Source organism: Aulonocara stuartgranti (genome assembly GCF_965226115.1).
Source record: "Aulonocara stuartgranti genome assembly, chromosome: 13".
Taxonomy (NCBI): domain Eukaryota; kingdom Metazoa; phylum Chordata; class Actinopteri; order Cichliformes; family Cichlidae; genus Aulonocara; species Aulonocara stuartgranti.
Window position 1 is genome coordinate 16437541 of NC_138949.1, and position 16478 is coordinate 16454018.

General features: G+C 40.6%; 1 protein-coding gene across 2 annotated transcripts in view; it reads right to left on the reverse strand.

The window, feature by feature from the left end:
- Positions 1 to 16478, reverse strand: part of mlip (muscular LMNA-interacting protein) — a 46108-nt gene that overhangs the window by 25635 nt on the left and 3995 nt on the right. The window contains exons 2-8 of one of the 2 annotated variants that reach the window (XM_082557801.1): positions 13578 to 13703; positions 5418 to 5543; positions 3340 to 4884; positions 2616 to 2687; positions 2092 to 2172; positions 1931 to 2014; positions 1771 to 1806 (exon numbers count right to left, since the gene is read on the reverse strand). In XM_082557801.1, the coding sequence (XP_082413927.1) occupies positions 1771 to 1806; positions 1931 to 2014; positions 2092 to 2172; positions 2616 to 2687; positions 3340 to 4884; positions 5418 to 5543; positions 13578 to 13703 (2070 nt within the window). The remainder of the gene's footprint in view (positions 1 to 1770; positions 1807 to 1930; positions 2015 to 2091; positions 2173 to 2615; positions 2688 to 3339; positions 4885 to 5417; positions 5544 to 13577; positions 13704 to 16478) is intronic. The other variant, XM_082557802.1, reaches the window with a different exon arrangement.

Genomic DNA, 16478 nt, shown 5'->3' on the forward strand with positions numbered 1-16478 from the left:
CACTTTTAGTTATATATAGACACAAATATACATTTTCTTTCTCTCTTTTATTTGTTTTTGGGTGTGTTTTTGTGTGAAAGCTGCTTGCCTGCTCCTTTTAAAAATGATGAAACTGCAATTAGGATGCAAAATGATGACACTGATTCACATTGTTATTCTGGGTGCAAAGAGCATGTGTTTACTCGTTTGCTTTTTATTGACCTAAACAAATTCTGCACTAAAGAACTGAGATGACAATGCTTTAGTCAGCTTTGCATCACTGTGTGTGCAAAATTTGCAGTGTGAACTTTTAACAGTTTTTACAAAAAGAAAGACAAAAAAAAGATAAAAAGAGGAAAAAATTAAGTTTTGTTAATCATCACAAACTGGACAAGATGATGTCGTTTCAGAGTGGTAGCTGACAAAGACACAGTCAGCTACCACTAGTCCCAGAGACCTAGAGAACAGCCAGTGACCTTCATGGAAACTACCAGTCGCTAGGGGAAACTGTCTATCTGGCTGTTGAGTGGGGAACTCATTCGCAGAGCAGGGGGGGGGGGCAAACCAAGAATCTGCTCATGATTGATTTGGTCACCAGCAGACAGTCATCTGTAGTTTGTATTCAAGATGCCATTTGTCTGTAAACACTCGCTAACTAACCACCAAGCAAAAGAATGTGAAACTACAGACGGAGGATGTTCACCTTCAAAGTAAAAGCTGTAACCCACGTGTTTCAAAAGGGGCAGCTTTTGTGATGATTGCAAATGGGTTCTGTTTCCAATTTGCTCAGTGAGCAGGTTGGTGAGTATTTGCAGACAAGTTGACATCTTCCATATAAACTGATTGCTGCAATCTTCCAGTGAAGAAAACAATCAGATCAGCCAGTGCAGGGTAAGCTAAGACTTTCCATAGACAGACAGTCACAAAGCAGTGAGCAACAGGAAAAGAGTCAAATAAATAAGAACATTTTAGCAGCCAATATAAAGACATAAAATGCAATCAATAGAATTCCCAACAGAAGGCGTGTTTAGTCTAAAATGTTTTTAACTGCTTCTTTTAAAAGATTCCACAGAGTCGATTTAGTGCAGTTGTAGTGACTGAAAGCTCTTTAGTTGTGTACGAGGAAAAACTAAGCGATTCTGAGCCTGTGAACGACGACTGCGAGCAGCAGTGTCCTTGGAGATAAATAAACTTCTTTGTGACTGATTTCACCTGGGACTGGGCCAAAGATTGATCTGACACCATTCTCAGATGTGTCCCAGTTGAATATGAAGCTGGAGTCAGCAGCCAGTCACCTTAGGTTAGTATAAAGACATGCTCCATCTAAGCATAAAGTGTGTATGGAAAAAAAAATGATATGGCCTCCGAGAGTGAAACATTTGAATTAAAGCTGCATTCTGTATAATAGGATCCGGGAGTGACTCATGTGGCAACAAACTCAAGTTCAATTTAATAGAAGTTTGTGGAAAAATGACCATACTTTTGGATTTACTGCCAGGTTAAGCTTTTTATGTCTTTGATACAGCACTATGCTAATCTCAGAAAAATACAGTTTTAATCATTTTGATAAGAAATCAGAAAATAAGACAGGTTATGATCATATACAGGTGCGTACTTCACTGTGGGCTCAGATCCCACGTTTCCTCCCTGTTTCACATTATTTGCAAATTAAAATACTTGTTAGCTAAGTAACGTGTTTAATCCTCCAACTTCTTAGTTTTAAAGTGATAATATCTTGGTGTAAAAATTTCAAAGGAAAATAGCTCACATGCTGTTAAAGAGATCTTTTACCTGCAGACCATTGTTGGTTGTTGATGACCTGGTGGACTACAGTGGCAGGGTTGTGTTGGAGTTAAAGGATTAAAAAAAAGAAACCTGTTAAGTGACTTTCAGCACCACATTTATACTTGTTTAATTTCATATTAATAGTGAAATAAAACACCAAACTCACTGCAGCAATGGAATTTGCCAATATCTCATCAATGACGGCATAAAGTTCCTCAGACTGCTGCCGGAGCTGAGCAGGCGAGCACATCTGTGGAGAGCACAGACTTATTGATGCCGTTTCGCAACGTGTGCGGTAAATAACGGCGGCGATGTGTGCTGTGGTACCTCAGTGTGGGTGTCTGATGCGATGCCTGTGTTCAGCGTGTCACAGGAACTCATTTCTCTCTCGACCTGCTCATCTATGGCCTGTGAATGCAAAGAGAGAAAAGAAATTGAGCTCCCCTCCACCACTAATGGTTTCACTGGAGCAATAGCACGCAATTCATTACATCTCCTCCAGACAATTCCTGTTGATCCACTCTATATTCTTCACAGGCATAACTCCTTCGTCTACATGTATCATACAGAGGTGTGAATGTGTTTTCATGTCTCCCTGAGCATGATATGACTTTTAATAAAGCTTTAAGAAGTACTGTCCTTGCAGCTGCTGTTAAGTCCTTCTGAAATGAAGGAACAAAATGTCTTTTTTTTGCAGTTTCTAAATCTGATTAGTGCATCTCAAGATTTATCTTAAATTACTCACATCATGCTCACCATAGCAACACTGGCTGCATCATTAGCGCTTCGTACTGTATGGCTTGCCATTTAACAAGGCAAATTAATGGGATTAGAGCCAGAAATGAACTCACTTGCTGATCCAGTAGCAGGGTGTTTGTGGGAATAGCGGCGAGGGATTTGTAGCTTAGCGTAATTTTGTGTGTCTGGAGACAGAAGAGCAAACAATATGAATATAAATGTAATTACAATTTAAATTTTATTGAAGATAAACTTTGTAGACAGTCTGGTGGAAATTGTTTTATAGGCATGCTCTGTCTCCTGTTAGTGCTGGCTGCTTATCATGCAAAACAGTCAAACTCAGAGTTGTCCAGCAGTGTGAGCCGAAGTGTGTTAGCCTGTGGAAACTACATCACTTTGCTGCAGAGGAGGCCTGTTTGATGGATTACATTATGAACAAACTTAGTTTTCCTTCACCGACGGGCAAGAAAACTGGATGAGTGTGTTATCAACTTCTTTTGCCCCTGCTGGCTCGAAATAAATTGAATTCCTGGTGGTTAATACTCTGAATTTTGCACCCATTCGGTTAATGTCGGCTTTTAAAAAAAACCTTTTTAGACATTGGAAAAGTGCACTTGAAACTGTTGCAAAGGAACAAATGAGCACTGACAAAGACAAATGGATAAAAGACACATCTAAAATCAGCTCCACATAGACGATGCCGCTTGATATCCACATGTCAAGTGCGAGAAGTCTGTTTTTAGCCACGCAGCATGTGAGAACAGTATGTCAGAGGGAACACAGTAAAAAATATCCTCACTTTAAACGAGTCATGCACACGGCACAGATAGAGGCTACCTTTCTTTTTTTACCCTCCCTGTCACTGTAGTCTGATATTCCACTCCCCAGCCTTGGTGAGGGTGTGGAGCGCAGGGAGAAAGGGGAAGGGGTGAGATCTCTGATTGGTGGAGCAGGAGAGGGCGTTGGCGTGGGAGAGCTGGTGGGTGAAGGCCATCCAGAAAAAACAATGGGTGTGTAGCAGGAAGGCGACAGACAGGGAGCTTTGCGAATGCCCTGCGAATGTGTGGCACCTGTGGGGTCGAAGTGGCTCCTCTCTAATTCGTACCTTCCTGTGGGATTTCGTGGAGGAGGGAGAGGTGATGCTGTGTCAGCACGAGCGGGGAAAATCGTTGCACATGAATGAGAAGGCTCAGGATGAGGGGGGAAGACAGGCGAAGATCTCAGTTGCTGAGAAAGCCAACGAAGCTTTGAGAGAGATGAATTTGGCTTGCGACTCCATTTCTGGGGCGTGGAAGTCTGTGGCTCGTTAATGAGTTTGGGGGACGGGGAGATGAGTTTTTTAAGGTTATTATCCGCACTGCCCTTGAGGAACGTGTGATTACTGCCGGGCTTCAGCTCAGGGAGTTTGGATATGGAGATGTGTGTGAGGGGCAAGGTTTTGGAAGTTGTACAGACTGTTTCTTCATGCTTTGGTGGAGAAGCAGAGAGGAAGTTTGAGCAAAATACAGGAGCTCGGGGTAGCGTGAAATTCACTGGCTCTGAGCGTCTTTGCACTTGAGATGGCGTGCACGTTCTGTTGAGCTCATTTGACTGACATGTTGGTTCCCTGCAATGGTGGTTCTGAACGTCTATAGATGCCAGTGAGGAGAACCGAGACGAAAACTCGAGGGGAATGGAGGCCACGCTGGAGGCTGCTGAGCACGCGTTACAGAAGGACAGTGTTACGGGGTTAACAGGCCAGCAGGGGGTGTAAGGTCTTTGCAGCGCTGAGGACAGAACAGGAAGACGACCTTTTCTCAGGATGGCAGTGAGGAGAGAGAGTCGGGTGAGAGGAGGCCGATGCCGGGGAGGAGGGTTCTGGGAGAAGACAGAGGAGGAGAGGCTCTCACAGGATGAGAAGCAGGTCTGAGGGATGTGGATCAGACTAGAGCCTGGAGCAAGAAAGTGCCTCTTGACCTGGATCACAGAAGGGGTGAAGACACCAGAGGGGACGGATGAGCAGGGAGAAATGGTACGGCTTAACGAGGCAGGAGAAGTGACCGAGGAAAGCTGCACGGCGGACCAGCTCTTCTCTCTGTCCGAGGCATCTGAGAGGATGGACTCCCTGGAAGAAGCCAGTGTGGGAAGCAGGTCTCCAGAGTCTGCGGGGCTTAATATGTCCTCTGACCCTGGCGTTCTATTTGCACAGCAACCCAAGCTAACCTCAACATGTCTGGAGGTGTGGTGACACTGCTGCTGGGAAATGTCCCTGTGTTTATCAGCGCCTGTTTCCATGGAGGCCGTCTCTGCGGCTGCGTGGTTGGGTGTATTTTGAGACTGGGCACTGATTGAAAGAGAGGATTTGGTTTGAGAGAGGCTGGCACGAGCTGGAGAAGTCTTCAACTGAAAAACAAAAAGAAAGAAAAAAGATAGTTTGGGGTTTGGTTTTATTTTCGTTTTCTTTCCTGCGTCTTATGTGAAAATTCACACCTCAGGAAGCAATTACTGAAAATGGACTTTTCCTCCACTTTCTTAAAAGCCCAGATATACCAAAAATGCTACCCCTGCAAAATAGCGTTTGTAACAAGCTTGTGGCTGGTTTATGAAATTACTTTGATAAAAACACCATCTGACCCCCTGCAAAAGCACGACTGAAATGTACTCATTATAGACACTAGAACTCTTGTATTTTTAGAGTCCAATTAAAATGTCACATTTGAAAAGCAGCACACAGTCGTTTCATTTTTAAATTAATTTCCTGACAGTGCCTTTTTAGTGAATGTCAGCTTACCAAATTCAACTTTACATTGTTAATTAAGACCCTTCAAAGATACACACTGTGTGTATACATGTACACACACAAACACATATCTACATCACATTAAGTCAAATCCTTTTAGTTCTACATTGCTCGTGACATTGAGAGTTGTACTTACTTGCGGTAGGGTTACATTTCCTGCTCCTCCCTCCACAGAGTCGTTAATTAAGACCCACTCTGCTCTGATAATCTCCCCGTCTGATACACTTTTCCTGCTGGTCTTCTCGTGGGACACGGCTCCGTTCTGACAGGGGAAAATGAAGCAAATGTTAAACAGAAACTTAGCGAGTGAAACCCGAGGTGATCATCAGTGACCCTTTCTGAGCTCGGGGTGTGTTTGGTTTCTACACGCCACATCCCCCCACACATATAACTCACATGGGCACGCACATGTCCTGCAGACACCGGCGTAGTACACGCGTCATGTGAGCTTCTGACGCAGGGTCTGTGTACATGCCAAAGTATTAATAAAATGTAAAGTGACAGCAGAGAGTGTGAAACATTAAAGCCTTGTTGTTTTTGTGTATTACAGTAACACGGCGTGCTTGCCACTAGACGGAATTTAAATTTTGCGCTTGTGGTGTCCTTTTGACCTTAATCCTCTTACCGGGGGATAATTAGAAAGACGAGGTAGTAGCAAAAGAAACCTTTAAAAGGTTTAAAGGTTTAACCTTTTAAGGCTCTGGCAGGATCCTTCTCACCTGAGGATTTGCACCTTCTGAATCCATTTCTCCAGATCCCAACCCAATCAAAATATATAGCTATGTGTATTTTAGACAGAATGAAGTCAAACAAAAAATTAAGCGCTTGCAACAATCAGGATAACAGAGCATCCTTAAGGTTTATATTCAGGACTGAATATCCAAATAATAACCTGTGGAAACATTGGGAAGGCTGACTTCCAGGAAGTATCGCAGGTCATGTACTAATTGGAAGGTTGGTGGTTCAGTCTCTGGCTGCCCTAGTCTCCAGTCTGCATGCTTAATTATGTTTGGGGAAGATACTAAACCCCAAGTCTCTGATGTATTCACCAGAGTGTGAATCTGTGTAAATGGTACATAGAAAGCACTCACATGTAGGAAAAAGTGCTTGTGTGAATGGGGCCTGCTGTATAAAGCACATAGAAGTTTTATATAAGAAACATCTCTGACTATATAGCTACAATTTCAGAAATATATTCCATATTAGAAGCGTAAAATCTTCTATGGTGTTTAATTATGTTGAGTAAATGTCTGTTAGAGGAAACGTGAGCACCCAGAAGACCCACGAAGGTGCAGGAAGAGCTCTATGCTGACCAGCATGTTTGAACCAAGAAGCTTTTTGGTGTGAGGCGACAGCTAATCTTTTTGATATAGTCAGCACTGAACCTGTTTGTTTTACTTTCATTTCTGACTTTTCCTTTCTGGTGTTTGGTTAAAGTTGGGCAACAAAGCTGTGTGGTTAGACTTAGCAAAAAAAAAGAAAAGAAATAGAATTTGGTTTAAAATGCACCGTTTCACAGTGTTAGTCACATATTTCCAGGCAAACTGGTAAGTTGTAAAGCTAAGTTTCCTGAGTCACGACACCGGCAGTGCACATATTCCTGCAGCCTTGTGGCATACATTTTAGACACTGAAGAACTTCAAATGAACTCTATTAAGTTAAGTCCACATTATTTAGAACATTCATTTCACTTTGTGTTGCAGAGGCCAACACTGTTTAAACCTAGTGCCACAGATAACCAAAAATGAGGCCTTTTCATTGTTTTCCATATAATTAATATTAGTGAGTGAACTATAAATGCATTTCAGGAATCCAGTTTAAAACAGGATTATCTGTGAAAATACATGTTGAGCTAAAACGTGTAACTGCTCATTATATGAATCATTATAGATATGAGCACACTCTCCCTGGCATGGCAATTAGGGTGCTAAATATACATACAACATTATCTTATAATGACAACCTTCAGATTTCTGAACCAATTAAAAAATTCTCTGTATTTTTCTTTTGCCTGTAATGCAGAGGAGCAGTAATCAAAGCAATGAAAAGCTGCCAGAAGGACATTCATTTCTGGAAGTGTGTGCAGCATAAATGTCATCTAATGTCAGTAAGCTTATCAAACACCTTGTGTCAAATGTCATTATATTTAGAACCTATATGAAAGGGATTTTTCTTATCTAAACTAAGTGCCATTAAAAAAAAAGTAATGTTAATGTAAGTGATAAGATAAATTATTGCCTCTATGATACAAATATAGTATCTTAACTTCACATGTCTTACTCTGGTCTGCCTAGTTCTTAACTAATTAATATAACAACATTTATTTATTATGGTGGCTTAGTTAAGCTTCCCCATCTTTTAGCAAGAAACTGAAGAGTATTTCAGAAAGAGATGTGCTCATTGCTCAGCATTGGTGCATTCATTGTAGAGTTGAAGAAAATCTGTGATGCACCACAGATTAAGTGGGAATAAAAATGAAGAAAAAAATGAGTTAGTAATTATGGGAAGAATCTGAGTATTGTGTTGTACAGCCTCATTTCAAATTAATGTTGGCCAATCAGAAGGCAAACTTTCAATGAGAACTTATCACCATCGATCGCAAAGACATGTGTCTTCCCTCTAAATCTGACTGTGCTAAATCACACTGAAGGATGAATGAGCTCTTGAATGTCTCACTAGGAATTCTTTACATTCTGTATATTGGGATGTCAATATAGGAGTCAGCTCAATTCAGGCAATAAGTGTAGACAGTGGAATCGTTCGATGAGCCAAAGTGAGCAACGTGTGGCTGGATGTGGGTTTTAGCATGAGCTATAGACAGCAGGTGGAGGTAGATGCTGGAGTCGTGTTTATATACAGCTGACATGAAAGCACAATATCAGGATGAGCACTTAGCTGTGATGAAGCGATGAAGCCACACCAATGAAATATTTGCACTGCACTGCCAGCCTGTTATTTTTATGCATATTATGAAAGGCATAGTTATCCCAGATAGCTGTGTGCAACTTGAGGCTACAACTGAGCAGAAACAAGGCACCCACTCTAATAAACCGGTGTCTTCACAGACAGAGGAAAAAGGAAAAAGTCTGCTCATTAATTAATCTCCCCCCATAGTTGAGTGATGGACCAAACAGAGTCCGATCTGCACTCTGGCCTGTCAGCGACTACAGCTTCACTTCTAATAACCATATAACATCTCATTAAGAAAGACATATCAAGGATGGCGATAACTGAGCACAGTCGTTTGTTAGTCTGCCTCTCTCGCAGATGGACCTTTAGATCCTGTGACACTGAATTCATTAAAGGGAGAGAAAAAAGGATTTGGGGGATTGTGTGGAAAGGCTGTGCCAAAGGATGGAAGCAAGTCAAAGATATCTGTCCAGATTTGTGGGAAATTTTTTGCTCCCCAGCAAAGAACTAGATCAGAAGGCAGATAATACCAGTCAAATGTCTGTGTGTTTGGGCTGCCAGCCCTCAATTAATGGCCACAAGGAGCCCAGAATTGGATCAGTCCCGTAGAAATAATTAAAATGAAATGATTTGAAAGAGTGTTATGGAGTTGTTTTCTTGCACTTCAAATGGTGGGATCAACTGTTCGTGTTAGATTTCAGTTTTAACAAAAACCCAAATGAATAGAAGATTAATAAAGATGTGACTGGCTCATTCAGTCTGGTCTCGGATCGCTGCGTGAAACTGATGGGCACCCTGTTAACCTGAGTGTAAAATATCAGCGGCTGAGCAGGGAAGATTGCAATAGTGGAACCAAAGAGGCTTTTTTTCTGCGCTTAATGGAAAGTGGTGTGAAAATGAGTAACTCGGCTTCACAAAGTGGATAATTTGAGAGCAGAAAGCAGCCTTTTTCACTGTTATCGAATGCCTTTCTTTTATCCAGGATGACAAGGACTTGAACAAATAGGGGAGAGAAAAATTAAAGGAGGAAACAAAGAGAGCTTTATTTCAGGGGCGACTTGTGTGTGTTGAAGATTTAAAAGCATGTCACTCAGTGAGGCACCAGCGTACCACCATGTAACAAAATTCTATGCATTATTTTTCATTATTTATAATTTTACATTTATTTATAAATTTCTTTCCTTTTTGAGGTGGCTGTGACTCACACGTACCCTTTAATGTTGGGTGTAAGGTGTTACTGTAATCAGTCACACAGTAATGAAACTTATTACACTAAAGTCAGTTATTACGTGACAGCACAATTATGTCATTACTTGCATTACAAAGGTTCTTCAGTTGTCTGCACATTAAGAATAGAAAGAAAAGAAAATATATCAAACAACCTTTTGCCTCCTTTTACGGTCAGCTGATTTTGGTTCCTGTGCAGGAGGAGGGCAATGGTGGAGTGATCGACAGCTTTTCAGCAGTGGAGATAAGGACATTAGTGCAATGGTGAAATGAAAACTGTGTCCAGGACAGAAACAAATCCAGTATACTCCCGACACAACATCAACTAGACAGCATGCCAACACAAAGCTAGCCAAGAACTGAGAATGATGTTAAGGCTGAGTGTTTGCTGACCCGGCAGCCTGACCCTGAACTTCAGGTAACAAAGGCAGTGATGAGCAGCCAAGCTTGCAGCATTAAGGTGAGTTACTTTCTGCGGAAAGCAATTAATTAACATACTGCATTGCTTTTAGGAAAAGTCATTAGTATCATGTAATACATGATTTGTTTCTTGAGTAATAACACCAACATCTGTCGTCTGCCAACTGGAACGTCTGAGGATTGAGCCCTCAGCTCCTCCAGTCTGCACACGAGAGTAGGCTTGGGCATACATGCATTAAGTGTACATAAAAGTGCTTGTGTGTGTGTGTGTGTGTGTGTGTGTGTGTGTGTGTGTGTGTGTGTGTGTGTGTGTGCGTGCGTGTGTGTGTGTGTGTGTGTGTGTGCGTGTGTGTGTGTGTGAATGAGACTGGTAGTAAAGGGCCTTACTGAGAGGATTCTGGGTCCATCATCCAATTTTCAGTACAAGGCAGGAGCACTGACAATTTCATGGCTCGATCCAGGAGTTGAAGCGTATCACGGCCACTTTCTTATATATTTCAGGATGTCAGTGGGACAGTTTGAGCTCTTGCTGGCAGATTTGGGGCCACATCCAAGGAGCAAGAGAAATAATTTCAGAAAGCCGATCGACCCGGTGCAGCGTCTAGCTGTGTGTCTGAGGTAAAATAATATTATTTTACTACTTGTATATTCAATACTGGTGCACGCCTGAGCCTCTAGCTCAGTTGCAGCCAAATCCTTTGGTCTGATTGGTCAGATCTGTTTATTTGCAAGAGAAAAATTCAAAAGAAAAAAAAAGAAGAATGTGAGCTAAACGCTGCAAATTTGTCCAGTGAAATTACATGTATGAGCAACTTCATTAAAGAACAGGTGAGTCCGAAAAACCTTTTAAATAAAACATTTGACGATTTTTATTTTTCTGGTGTGTAAAGGTATTAAGAAAGCACTTTGAGTGTTTAACCGAGTACAACGGAGTTATATACCACTCCATTTCTCATTTATAGTTTTTTATCATTATATAAAAAGCTATCAGGCTTGATTGCAGTAATACTTAATTACTTCTTAATATAGATGATAAAACCTGATCATTTAAATCTATATGAGAAGAACCTCTGTAGCTAACTTCCACAGGTGTTTAATCATTTTCTAATTGAATAACAGAAAAAAAAAATGCAACCATATGAGAGGAAGATATAGATCACTGTAGAGGTCCAACTGAATAGAGAAGAAAACTCAGAAGATCAGCTGGATTCATAGCAGGGAAATTTGGATGCATGCAAACACTCACACACACACAGAGTTCTATGTTGTTCATTTACAAAAAGACTGAACACAGGCTTCTCTGCACTTCTCTGCACTGCAGCAGCGTAGCTACGCCTATATGTTGTCAGTTAATAACATGAAGGGCTGTCACTCCTGTAGGTAATAGCTGTGGAGGAAGATGAGAAACTAATGGTGTCACCCCCCTAGTGAGAAGAACTTTGAAGTCTATATAGAGGCAGACAGCAAGCTGACTCCAGGCACGCAGAGCTGTGATGCTGCTGTGATTTAGATGCTGCATCAACATCCAACAGCACGTTAACCCCTTCAGCAATCGTGACAACTGATGGTCAGCATCAGCCCCCTCCCCGAGATCAGCTGGTGTTTCTAATGTCTGTGTGTGTGTGTGTGTGTGTGTGTGTGTGTGTGTGTGTGTGTGTGTGCACTAAAGTAGTTTCCAGCAGAAAAAATGTTACGTATATGGTGTGAGATTATTTACATTTGATTCATTTTTGCTCCTTATTTTATACAAAATGTAGCTTTCACGCAATGAGCCGAGGAGCGTCATTAGCAGCAGAACCATTTCTTCTGCCCTTTACAGTCAGAGAACATCTAATTTAATGCCCGAGGTCACTCTGACATATGTTTGATGTGGATATATGAATCTTCAAACATGATATAGGCTGTGTGAGTCTGGCTGCTGGAATACTTAGAATAATTTGACTCCATCAATTTGTTTAAAGATGTAGAAATGTAACAGGAAATTTCTACCTGGGTAAAATATTTTCATTGTGAACCTGAGAACTAATTATAGCCTTTTCCTCTGGGAAGGTGATTCATGCGGATATCTGTTGCAATGTCTGAGAAGGAAGTACCAAGAGTCTCAGAAACTAAGGTGTGTCTTTTGATCCTCGGGTGACTGGCATTATTAGTCGTTTACAATTAGAGTCATTTGGAAAGTTTACGTTTCATTTTCCACTGAAAAGAATTTAATATTCTGTCTGAAGTCTAAGCCATCATAGGTGATAAACCTAATCCTAGCTTAACCTAAGGCGAAACTGACTTGGGGTGTCCCCCATGCAGGAAGAGTTTAATGGAAAAAAAGGGACATATTCATTCCAATTTCCTTTAATAAAAAATAGGGTTTGTGTGGTTTGTCTCCAATGACATATACAGTCACATGCAAATTTAGTTGAGTAATTCATTGACAAAATATATATTTGTAGTCATGTGAAAAACGAAGTATGCCCTTACTGTTTTCATAGGAATTAAAAAGGTTAAGTAAGATTAACTAAATGCACTTGATTAATCTTGATTATCAGCAGGTGTGACTCCCTCTATGAAAGCAGAATATTTGGCAGTTTGCTGGTGTGGAGCAGTCAGGTGTGTGTTAACACAATGATATAAACTTCCCAGCAAATTCATCGCAAGGTCAGATGAGTTGCACAATAATAAAAAGTAAATAAGAGCAGGCATCTCAGACTCTCAGCTCCCTGTTCAAGTTAATGACCATACTGTTTACCAAAAGAAAGCTTCTGCTTTCTGAAAAGAACCTGGCTGCAAGATTTAGCTTTGCCAAGCTGCAGCTGAACAACCACAAGATTTCTGGAAAAATGTCCTTTGGACAGAACAGACTGAACTGGACATTATTGCAGTCCACACATTTTCACATTTTGTGAAAACCAAACATGTCAGCACAAACACCTCACCCCAACAATCGGGAGCAGTGGTGGAGGGGAGATGAAGTGAGGTTGCTTTGCAAGTCAACCGTGAATGCTTCTGTATACCAAAATATTCTAGAATCAGGTGTGAAGCCATCTGTCTGATAGTTAAAGCTTGGCGCAAACGGGTTCGTGTAACAGCACAATGATTCCAAGCACTGCAGCAAGCTGCAAATAAAGCAAACATTCAAAATGTTGCCCAGTCAAAGTCCAGACCTCAACCTGATTGAAATGCCATGTTGGGATGTAAACAAATGTCCACAACCCACAATAAAATGAGGTAACATTAAAGAAGAGTGGGCCAAAATTCTTCCACAGTGATGCGAGAGAGAGTTATACAGAAAAAGATTACTTCAAGTTAGCAGTGCTAAATATGCTTCTACATGCTACTAAATCATAAGGTGTGATTAGTATTTCACAGAGCTGCATAGAGCTCTATGAAAACTTTTTTAAATGACTTTTTTATGCTGTCATCCGATTTAAGTAAGGACAGAAATGTAAACTTCTCGTTTTAACACCGAGTCTGCAATTTCAAAAACATGATTACTTCAACTTTTGACATAAGCTGGAGGAAGTTTTTATATAACAAGTCAGATGAGTGGGCTCATATTCAGTGCTAGTGACTCACCACTCAAAGCATGAAGCATGAAAGCGTTGCTCTGCAGCAGCGCCACAACCAATACAAATCAGGCATAAAATTTGATCAATGTTTTACAATCAAATTGTTTCAAAGATGAATATTAGTTATTAGTTATATAATTATTGCTTTGCCATCTTGTGGACAAGTGGTGCTGCTGTACCTTATCTGGTTTTTCTGTCAGAGCTCCAGATCTCCCCTTCTCAGTAAAAATGTTTTTAATTGGCAATTTCTGCACTGCTGGCACAAACGTGAAAGTAGAAAGCTTTGACGGCACTCCTACGGAAACCTGTAGAACAGAGAGGAGGGGAGCAAATCATTCATATAGTATGGGAGAGCATGCTGAGTCAAGCATAAAGAGGCTTATTCTCAATTAAAAGCTAGAAAGCAAAAACAAGTTTAAGGAAAGATGCCGAGCGCCCTACGAAACGTTGAGTCGCTCCCATTTCTGATCTCTTTTTGATCACAGGGTTGTGTAACTATGCCCGACCACTAATTATCCAGCATCACACTTTCACACAGATGAGGCAATTAAGCACTCTACAGCTCAGTGGCCTGACACACATACCCTCAACAAGGAGTGATGATTGCAATTAAATCAGCTCCTGTTCTCATCAGCATCAAATAAGCAAAAGATCCTCCTTTGTGTTAAACAAACACAGCTGAGAGTAAAACTGTAGCGTTTCCACTGCAGGAGTTTTCGTCACAGGGCCGGCTTTTATTTCCATATTTTGGGTGAGAATATTCATGGGTTTAGCGCTGCACAGCGGGTCTTTTGAAATGCATGTGACAGATGTAATCACAGCTTTGCAGTGAGTGATACTAATGGACCACTAAGAAAAAGCTCAGGAAAACTTCAGGGACCAGAGGCAGACTGATAATCTGGGCATTTTGTCAATGTCCAGAACATTCTGTGGGTTGGACATAATTACTATTCTGAGGCAAGAACCTCAGATTGACTGCCTGGAAGGAAATTGCCTAAATACTAATCAGTGCTTCTGTGTGTCTGTGTAACAACAAAGCAGTCTGAAAAGTCTGAAAAGTGCCAAGAGCTGTAGATCTTCAAAAACTAGTGAAACCCTCATGGACTCTACAGCAGAAAGAAATGTTGGTCGCTGTTACTAATTTCCCTCTTCATGACATCTACACTGAAAATATTCAATAAGATGTACCATTTTAAAATGAATGAATTTCCTGTTTTAATATTTCAGAGATGCTGTTTTTTTTCTCCATATTTTAACCACACGTTGAATTTCACCAAATATAATAGATTAAAAATGTTACCTTTTACGATTGTATTTATTCTTTTAAAGGTTTTTTTCTTTGCTTCTTTTTACAGTCTAGATAAGTCTTTATATAACTCTGTAGTTAGAATGGTAATAAGCCTTAAAATTCAATTGGCCACACTGACATGCGCGCACTGGGCTGTTTCACTCGTATTTTATGTATTTTTTTTAAAGAAACTACATCGAAAGAAGCCGGTTAAATAATTTAGTAACTCATAAGGTCTGGCTCTGTGTTCACTCACCACAGCTCTGATGAGATACGGAGATAATAGAAAAAAGAAATGAATGCAAAACTAAGAAAGAAAGAAAGAAGCCAAACAGAATCAAGTGGCATTGTTTTTATTGTTCCTGCTATATAAGTGATCAGCTCATCACTGTTATCCTGATGATATTTACCATTTCACAACAGCAGCTGCATCTATCAAGAGAACTAAAACTTGAACAACAACAGAGCCATGACAACAACAAGAAACAAGAAGGTGCTTGTCAAAATGTCAGTGTCATCAGAGAGAAAAACACTGAAGGGGAATGCACTAAACGGGATTATCATCAAAACAAATACCACAGTGTATCAGCTAGAAATGCTGTTAAGTGCAAGTTCTTTGGTGGACCAGCTGGTCATGGAAATGTCACAGATTCTGCAAAAGTCCTCCTGGAATCCACGCTGGAGGACACAGACACTTCTTTTGAAGGTTAAGCTTAAAGTTTAGCAGGATATTAAAACAGTAATAAAGCTGTGGAGCCGTCCAACGTTCATTTTTACTGCTTTGTAAAGAGATACGAGAGTAAATAGACTTTTCTGTCAAGAGTTAAATGACATATCACTCTTGTGCTAAGCTTAGCATAAATGATATAGAGAGGCAAAATGATTAACATGGCACTACCAAAATATGTTTAAAAAAAGCCAGAGAAGCCCATTATTAAAATACTTTTGTTTTGTCTCTGTTAATTTGTCATTTAAAAAGATTTTGAGGTGTAGATGATTGTCTTGCAATGCTGTGCTGTGCTGCTTGTCTTTACATCAAAGACTCAACTATTCTGGAGCCTCTACAGCTCAGTACATATCACATTAGCTAGCAGTGATAATCAGCTGACTCTCACTGAGGCCACTCGTGCAGTTGAGAGGTGTACAAATTCAAATTTGGCAGAAAAGGATGTTTATTTCCACTTACAAAGCTGAGATCAAACTGCACAAAGTCATTCTACACATTACCCTGGTGTGTTGAGGCACTCTAAGTGTTGTGCATATATATGAGGAAGTTCCAGTTCCCTCCAGAATGAGAGTTTAATGGCGTTTCTTATTCTGTGTTTGTGAAAGTGTTTTTGTCTGCAGCAATCAAAGCTCATACACAGTCATCAAAAGTGTTTCTGCTGCTCAGTAATCGCGCTTCTCTGCTCAGTGTGGTGGGGTCAGCTGCAAACAGCAAGCTGAAGAGCGAGGCCGCTGAAGCGTCTTGCCTAATCAGTGGAGGTTATTGTAGCAGATATTTGAGGCAGTGCTAAAAATGGATAATGTTCAGTGTTCGGAGAATGAGCCAAACTACTTTATAAAGGAGCTTGGATAGAATATTTACTCAGATAGTTACAAAACAAGATTTCTTATTCATGTTAAATGTAAAACTGCATTCCCTTATTCAGGATATCATTTCATTTATATTGTATGTCACGTAGATGTGTATTGCAAACAGTGGAATGTAAGTAGGTGTGATGTTTGAATTCCTTACAGGAAATAAAGACTTCAGCTACAGGTTTTTTCTTTCTTTCTTCAAAAATATCTT